The sequence below is a fragment of the Pyxicephalus adspersus genome, chromosome 12 (genome assembly GCF_032062135.1).
Source record: "Pyxicephalus adspersus chromosome 12, UCB_Pads_2.0, whole genome shotgun sequence".
Taxonomy (NCBI): Eukaryota; Metazoa; Chordata; class Amphibia; order Anura; family Pyxicephalidae; genus Pyxicephalus; species Pyxicephalus adspersus.
In genome coordinates this window covers 23,088,985-23,097,776 of record NC_092869.1, presented here as the reverse complement: position 1 = coordinate 23,097,776, position 8,792 = coordinate 23,088,985, and the positions used below count along the sequence as shown (strand labels likewise).

General features: G+C 36.8%; 1 protein-coding gene across 1 annotated transcript in view; it reads right to left on the bottom strand.

Annotated features, from left to right (window-relative positions):
- Positions 1–354: 354 nt before the first annotated feature.
- Positions 355–8,792, bottom strand: part of CHRM5 (cholinergic receptor muscarinic 5) — a 108,228-nt gene continuing 99,790 nt past the window's right edge. The window contains exon 2 of the mRNA XM_072429057.1: positions 355–6,979. Coding sequence (XP_072285158.1) covers positions 5,351–6,928 — 1,578 coding nt within the window. The 5' untranslated portion in view covers positions 6,929–6,979 and the 3' untranslated portion in view covers positions 355–5,350. The remainder of the gene's footprint in view (positions 6,980–8,792) is intronic.

Genomic DNA, 8,792 nt, shown 5'->3' with positions numbered 1-8,792 from the left:
AGTACATTATAAGGATGAAATATCTTTATTCTAAATGTAATTCTTATGTACACATGTGCCCAGTGCGTTGATGTGTGTTTAAGGCAGATTATTTAATTGGGCTTCCCAGTGCACCACAAAGAACAAAAATTGCGCACAGTAGTGCATTACTACCTGTTACACTGCAGTGGTAAGGTGCATTTTGTGTCATTTAATGCCAATGCATGTGAATTGCATTTCTGCATGTGCAACAACTTAGATTAGAAACACTTTTCAACCTACTAACAACCTGCCACAATTATGTTATGATAGAAAGACACCATACTTCTGCTGTGAATTGCAAATTGTTATTTATTTTTAAATTAATACTTTTTTTTCACAATGCTTACAGACAAAGAGATAAATGAGGGCTTATTTTAAAGTGCTTTTATTTATCTTATTAATGTAATGTAAGTTCTGGGCACAAGATCACTTTAAGAATAACTATGAGAATGGTCATCCTGGTTTAACACTCTTTGGGTAGCCTTGGGTTGTTTCATAATACAGACCCACATAAAGTAACATGATTCAACTTCAGCCAACACATTTTCTAGTTTAAAAAAGGGCTAGAATTTATTTTACCTTTTTTTATTTGTGTTGGTGTCCATTTAAGAGCTTTCCTTTCACTTCAAGTCCAAGTGACATAACAGGAAGTTGTGATGGTAACCCCTTAATGGGAACAGCATAAAAAAGACCTGACAGAAGGCTTTGTGGAGGGTTGAGCGGACCCCCATCCCCCCTTGAACTGCCCTCAGAGGTGGAGGAAAGAGACAAATCTGCTTGCATTCTGGTGTCATGGAGCTGTTAAGCCCTATTCAATTTATAACTAGTTTTCAATCTAAAGGATCATTCTTGACAGAAACAACGAATAGCTTTTAGCTACTCAATCCCATTACACAAAATGGTCAATATAATGAATTGGGTATAAATGAACAATCCAGACCAGATGACCAAAGTTCCCTAGACCACGTAACAGATTGAAGCACTTACTAAAGGATTACGGATATTTTCAAGCAAAATACAAGTTCAGAATAAGGCCCAATGTCAGCCAAACGTTTTCAGTTTTGGAAACAGTGGAGTGGAGTTAGAATCCCAGGTTTTTACTGCAGTCTCATTTGCAAAACTTTTTGATTCTCAAATTTGGTCAATGACATCACTCCTGGACTCCCTGTAGCAAAATGGTGGGATAGCATTCCAAGGGGGCTTCCGGGTCACCTTCACCGTTTTCAGGTGCAGACAATGGGAAATGTCCTGTTCCAGTGTGATGAATTTAAGAATTGCATTTTTTTTCCTATTAGAAAATTTTATTTTACTACAAGAATGTACATAGCCAGAATTTCCTGCACTATTAACACGGTGCTGGGTATTTATTATTTAGGGATGGGATTTACAAACATTACTGGGTGTCCATTTGTTGTGATTGACAATGGAATTTTGTAACTGGGTGGCATGATTGGTGATGAATCTATTACTGGGGGCATAAATAAAGTTTATTTTAAAATTTTAAAGTTTATTTTTAAAATATGTATGTGTTTTTTTTGTTTTTTACCTCAAATAAAGGCTTTTTGGATGATATGCGAGTGATGTGGCTATTTACATTTAACTTATTTTTGAAGTGGGAAAAAGGTGGATATCTCACTGCCACATTAATCCTCTCCCCCCAACAAACTTTCACAATTTTTGGGAAGACTGTAATTGGGGAAGATGGCCTTTCCCTCATTATTGGGACCTCCCAATGTTGAATGAAGGCATTTGGCCTGTACCTGTAAAGGAAAGAGGGAAGCATAATTATGGCCCTCCCTCCTGTCTTCTCAGGCTTCATGCTTGGATAAGGTCTGGTATGGATTTATAGGGAACCTATGCTTTTTTATTTTTAAATAAACTAACCAAAAAATCCCTGTTCAACCATATATTTATTTACCTGGCTCTTCATGCCTTTTTGATAATAATTTTACCTATTAGCACTAAAAACACAATATTTATGCTTTACCTATTAATTTCTACATATTCCTTCAAAATCTTTCACTTTTCCAGGCGAATTTTACAAACTCTTATCACTTATCATGACCTGATGGAATTTCTAACCAATGCCCCACTCCATTAAAAAGGTTTAGCAGGATTTGGACTTAAACATGGAATACACAATAGATTAAAATAGTAGAGACATCTTGCAGCATTGTGTTCTACTTTTTCTACTTGGTTAGTGGACACTAGTAACTGTAACCCTTTGCCACCAAATTCCATGTACTGGCTACAACTTCAGCCCACAGTGCCTAGCAGGGCTGGGTTTGGAAATGGCTTTATACAAAAATAAATTTATTTATTGAAAAGGTTCGTATACAAGAAGGTGAGTCTGAATAAGACGAGGCATAATGATGTTATTAACATACGGAACAAGACAAGAAATGAAAAGACACAGACACCATAACTTTTGTGAGAATGGCATGTATTGACAAACAAAATCCTCTGACCACACTGGAAACATAAAAATACATTTATTATTGTGCATATATAAAATAGAACCTAATAAATGAAAATCAGAAACATGGGTTTACTTGTGACTGATACTGAAATTATATGTTTGTAGGATAAGATTCAAGTGGAACCAAATCAGGACTTTGCTGGGTTTTATTAGCAGATATTTTTTCTGAGCCTTAAAGTGAATTTGTGTTTTGCCACCGCAAAGGTATAGCAACAGGTTCACTTTAATCTCACTCCCCAGCAACATATTCCCACATTTCTTTAACTACGCTGCGGCTCTATTTGTCAGTTGTGAATCCGAGAAGCTGCCTGATTATAGCTTAAACTATGCATCCCATGTTCTACCATATAATAGTACTGGTGCTTGATGATTGTCATGAGTCATGTTTCTCCATACCTGGAAGTAACAGGTATTTTCTTCGCTCCCACCAGCGGAAAAGAGCAGAGCAAAGGAGAGGTATATTAAGTACATAAAAAAGTATATGCAATTAGCAAGGTGGGAAATAATGCAATTATGTTGGTTTGCTCTGCATGGTCAATTCACAGGTTTGCTTAAACACGCACCTCACCTGTCAGCACAGAAATAAAGGAGCTGTAATTTCTAACTTTTCAAGGTACAGGCTCTGGATCTGTCATCCTTACCCTTGCTCTGCTTACCATTGAGACCCCGAACCAGAAAAGGTATGTGCAAAGCAGGTTTTCCCAAATCTTATATGTACTTGCTTGTTTCGGGTCCTGGGCTCACCATTTATTGAAGTAAGGATAAGGCTAACAGCTGCAAAGTCTATATCTATAAAAGGTAAGCCGACAATGGCACTTCCTTAATTTGTAATTTGGCAATACTAATTTACCATTAGATTCATATAAAAACTATAATACGACACAATTTAGTGTCAGGATTGTGGCACATTTTCTATAAAAAATAAAATTTACTGACTGACAGAATTGGCAATATTATAGATTCAATCTGTGAAGTATTAAGCAGCATAAGGGTATTAAGGACATGCAGTTACCCAAATTACTCTCACAAAAGTTTCTGTTCATTTAAAGTAGACCTGTCGTAAGAAGAATGTGGTGACTGACATCGCTGATTTTGCAAAGGCAAGAAAATACAAATGCCCTTTATAACCTTTATATTGGTTCTTTACAAGTTGCGGCATTATCCACAAATGTTCTGTAGATAATCGAAAATTAAAATATGGAGGCTGTTATTGCTAAAAATTATAGTTATTTGTGGTCTCTACTTCCAACAAAGTCTCATTAACTGATGGCAACAAGCAGGCAGGAAGTCAGAATAAAGTCATAACTCCTATCTATTCTGCACTATTGTCCCACCCTGGTAGCCAAGCAATACGCATTTCCATGCCAGCCTGCACATTTTTCCATATTTAAAAAATTATGCTTAAAACAAACCTACTGTAAATGTCAGTAAAGACATTCTTTATACAATGCCTATACTGTATCTTTGTTCAATTCACAGTTTTGGCTATGTGTGTTTAAATTAAACTTGTATTTAGGCACACCAATGCAAGAATATGTGTACAGAAATAAGGAAGTTACAAATGCCAAGTGATGTATTAACATAAGTTATGAGAAGTCTTTGAGTGGAGTTTCATTTGATTATATTTTTAATCAAAGTAGTTGTTACCAGACAGAAATTACAGCAGTAGCATATGGTCTACCGAACTACAACTAGCTTTTCATTAACAGCTTCTGGACCACAAAATTTAAGATGAAGATGGTGCTTTATGGTCACTTTGTTGCACAAAAGCCATCAACCTTAAAAATCTTAGTTAAAGCAGCCTGACTGGTAGTGACTATCATTACTATTGTTTTACCTTTCATATGTAACACCAGAATTAGTCCATTTAAGAAGCAGTTTAATTTTTAATATTGGTCATAACAGTGGTCTAATGTGTTTGCTAGGAGGTCTCATGTTCTTAGATCAAGAATTACTTTCAAAAACAATCACATTAATCCAAAATTTTAGCATGACCAAGAAGATCTAAAAAAAAAAAGAAGGGCAAAATACATGTAAACATAAACAGAGAACAGTAAAACAACTTTACCGGCGTATTACTTGACAGGTACAAATTTGTCACTTCTCACCAAACGAGAAAACAGTAACATTTTTTTCTTTTGTTTCTTGCAAATATTAGTTTCTTTTGTTATCACAATTTAAAGACATGTTGGTCCTTAAAACATTATTTTGACACCAATCTTCAAAGAATGTGTATGTATATATATATATATATATATATACATACATATATATATATATCATACATACATTTTTACAAGAGTAGTTCTTTAGTGAGTCATCCAGAACTGATACTATATAACATCAAATATTCAGAAGTAATTATAACAAAAGCAGCATATCATGTATAGCACTCACAACAAAACTGGTTTCCCACTGTTTGCACAGTAACATGATAACAGTTTATAGGCATTCTAACTATAAAAGGCTGGAGCTTTAATTTAAAAAAGCTCAGTTCATTTTCTGGTGCACATTTATATATATTCACTGTGATGAGTTCCCATAAAACCAATAGCATGCAGCAGCTCCTATAACCAGGCTATGTCAAAAGGCATTAAAAGACTTCTGTGCCTGCTTTGGATCAACAGTAATTCTTGTTCGGGTGCATTTTTTTTTTTTACCATACACCACGAACACAAACACAGCACTGGCCAACACACAGCTGTAAGGTCAACAGTCAATAAAGTAGGGGGAAGTAGTAGCTCCAAAAAGATTTCAGATTGAGCTGCATTATAGTCCCCATGCCCACTGCGGTCCTGACAGCACCATGGCCCATACCCTCTTCATAACACTTCCTTGATTTAAACACATTCATGGCAGCTTGTTGTGGCTGGGCGGATGCTGCCCATACCAATATAGTTTATCTTCCACACTTTTTTTCTTCCAGCGGCAAAGCAACAACATTTTGAAAGTCTTGCGGAAGGTTTTGTTGCACAGCGCATAACAAATAGGATTAACAGTGCTATTGACATAGCACAACCAGTAGCCCAAGTGCCAAAGGGAAGAGGGGATACAGTCAGAACAAAAGGTAGACACCAGAACCATGATGTTGTAAGGAGTCCAAGTGATGATGAAAGCTAGAAGAATAGCACTTAGTGTCTGCGCTGCTTTGCGTTCCTTAATAAGAACCATTCTTTTGCGTTTGGTGATATGATTACTGAAGCTGGGGTCCATGTTTCTTAAAGAGTGTGCTTTGGACATGGAGGAGCAGGGAGTAATTTTTACTTTTCTGCATCCATTATTCACTTCTTGAGAGCCATCATCGTTCACAACAATTCTAAACTTATAAGAAACACACTTTTGACTTTTCTGTGCATGGGCTTTATTTGGGGTTAAGAAGAATCTTTCACTATCATATTCATTAAGCGGTGGTTGCTCTTTTGTGAGAATGTGTTTGGTTTCTTCTTCTTTCTGAGCTGCAGTTTGGTTCTTGTAGCCACCCTGGAAGACACCTTCTTTTGCTTGTTTGTCCTCATCATCTGAGGAAGGGTAGCTGCTGCATGTGGTTAGCTGGTCTTCTTTCACCCACTCACTGGAAATATTGGGACTGTGGGAGATCTTGACAGTGGCAGATGTACTGCGACTGGATGATGACCAGGAAGCCTGACACCGCTCTCTTTTGGTGAGGGTCTGCTGCTTGCAGCTAAAACATGATTTAAGCAAAGTTCCTTGAGGCCTCATCATTTCAAAATCCGCCACTGATTCAGAACCCTGCAGCTCAGCCAGATCTTTGGTACGCTTTTCTGTCTCTTTATAGATGCGGCAGTACAGAATGGTCATCACTGACACTGGAATGTAAAAGGCAGCAATGGCCGTACCAAAGGTAATTATTGGTTCGTAAAGGAACTGTATTTGACATTCCTCTGGTGGCACTGTGCGTTCTCCTACAAAATACTGCCAACAGAGAATAGCTGGGGCCCACAAGATGAAAGAAATTAACCAGGCTAGTCCAATCATGATTCCTGCTCTTTTAGGTGTACGTTTTGCTCTGTAAGTTAATGGTCTTGTTATAGAAAAATACCTGTCAAAACTAATGACCAGCAGGTTCATCACTGATGCGTTACTTGCTACATAATCCAAAGCAAGCCACAGATCACATGCCAGGCTGCCTAGGGACCAGTGGCCAATCAAAATGTAGGATGTGTACAGATTCATTGAGAAAATTCCAATAATGAGGTCCGCACAGGCCAGGCTTAAAAGGTAATAGTTGTTCACAGTCTTCAGCTGGCTGTTCACCTTAAATGAAACCATAACAAGGATATTGCCCACAATTGTGATAAGACTAACCACAGCACTGACTGTGGCAATTGTAATAACCTCCCAAAGGCTGTGAGTTTTTAGATGATTTGTCCCATTAGTGGGGTTCAGGGTGGTAGAATTTGGATCCATAGTCCTCCCTTATCCTAAAGATAATAACAGCGATGACTGTTTAGGCAGGATCTAAAAGAAAAAAGAAAAAAAAAACATAAAAATATTTTTATAATATAAAGATAGACTGATGTGTTTATGCTTTTCACTTATTAAAAAAGTAGTTACATAAAACAAAGATAAACATAAAGATATTTCACATGCAAATTCTAAAAACAAGCATGCATGCAAGTCTATCCACAATGCAAATATCTTTGATTTAGACAAAGAAAAGGAAATTTATATAAAAACTTCTGAATTGACTCTGTAATATTCTACCTAGCAGTGTAACTGTATGTATGCCAGCCGCAATAGGGTACCTGCTCCTGTCTTTCCAGTGCTTGTCACTGCAGCTTACCCAGTTACTGACTGGTATATGTATATAGCTCAACATGCTTTCCTACCATTGAAACATGCCTACACCTGGTGAGAGTTAGCAGAAAAATCAAGACAAATCTGGATGATAAGAGAAGTATTCGTGTGCACCCCATACCCAGAGGTTTTGGTATTGTATGTGGCCCTATCAGTGGAAGAGGCAGGAGGCACTGAAAAAGCAGGACCTTATGGCTCCTGTACAGATTCACTAATACTTTGCTAGGTATAATGTGCATTACACATGTTTCCTTTAAATAAACATGTTTTCTCTTACAGAAAGCTGTTTTTAGAAATACACATTTTAAACTTTTATTTGCAGCCATCCTCTCCACAGGTGCTCCTGTCTAAGGTTGGCTATATTCTTCCTCCATAAATAGAGTTTAATAGGTGTAGCCACCATAGGACAGGTATGATGTTACTGTCTGAATTACCAGTAGAATATGGCTGAATGAGCATAAAGGCAGATAAAAAGCTGATTTTAAATATACACCCACTACATCAATGGACTGGTGAGCTGCAGCATAATCAATTTATTACAAGCACAAGGATTTCTCTAAAAATAGTCTCCAGCATTTCACATGCATGTTCACTGCCCTTTGCTGGTTGGTACACAATGACAGTTTCTCAATAAGGGGTTTCAGACTTAGGTATGCAATATACTAATATTAATCACACTTAATTTGCAGATGTCTTTAAAGCTAAAGCTATTTACACATGCTAGATAATTGTTGCATGAGATGAACAACAGTCCCCTGACACAGTTAAGCAATCTTCAAATCTTACTTCTAGTCAAAGAGTATGGTATGAAGAAATACTATCTAAAAATCTGTAAAATTGCAAGTTGAGGAATTTAAAAACAGTATATGAACCCAACTTGGGAGTAGAGCTAAAAGTATTTAATGATGTAAAGAAAAGCCTCAGGCAAGTACACAAATACCGGGGAAATGGCAGTGCATTCAGGATAGACTGTGAACTAGATAAGGCTCACAATTCAACATAGTCTTAAAATATCGGATAGAACTGAGATTAGTGTTAAAGTTCTCATTTATTTTCACCATCCTAGCTATGACATACACATCTGATTCTGGTAGAATACAAGAGCCCTTTAATCCTTAAATTGTGAGTTATTCAGTTTAGGAAAAGTAGTTTATCTACTATCTAAAGATGGCATACATTGTACTTATTGACTCCTAAATAAAGGCAAATCTTTTACACTATTAAACGCAGATGGAGAAGCTGAAATGATAGACAAGCTTTCGGCCACCATCTCTGACTGACATACAAACATTATTATTATTATAATTATTATTATTAATTAATATTAATATAGGGCCAACATATTACGCAGTGCTGTACATTAAATAAGGATTGCAAATGACAGACAGATACAGACAGTGACACAGGAGGAGGAGAGGACCCCGCTCAGAAGAGCTTACAATCTAGGACATATAAACATATGTATATATACTTT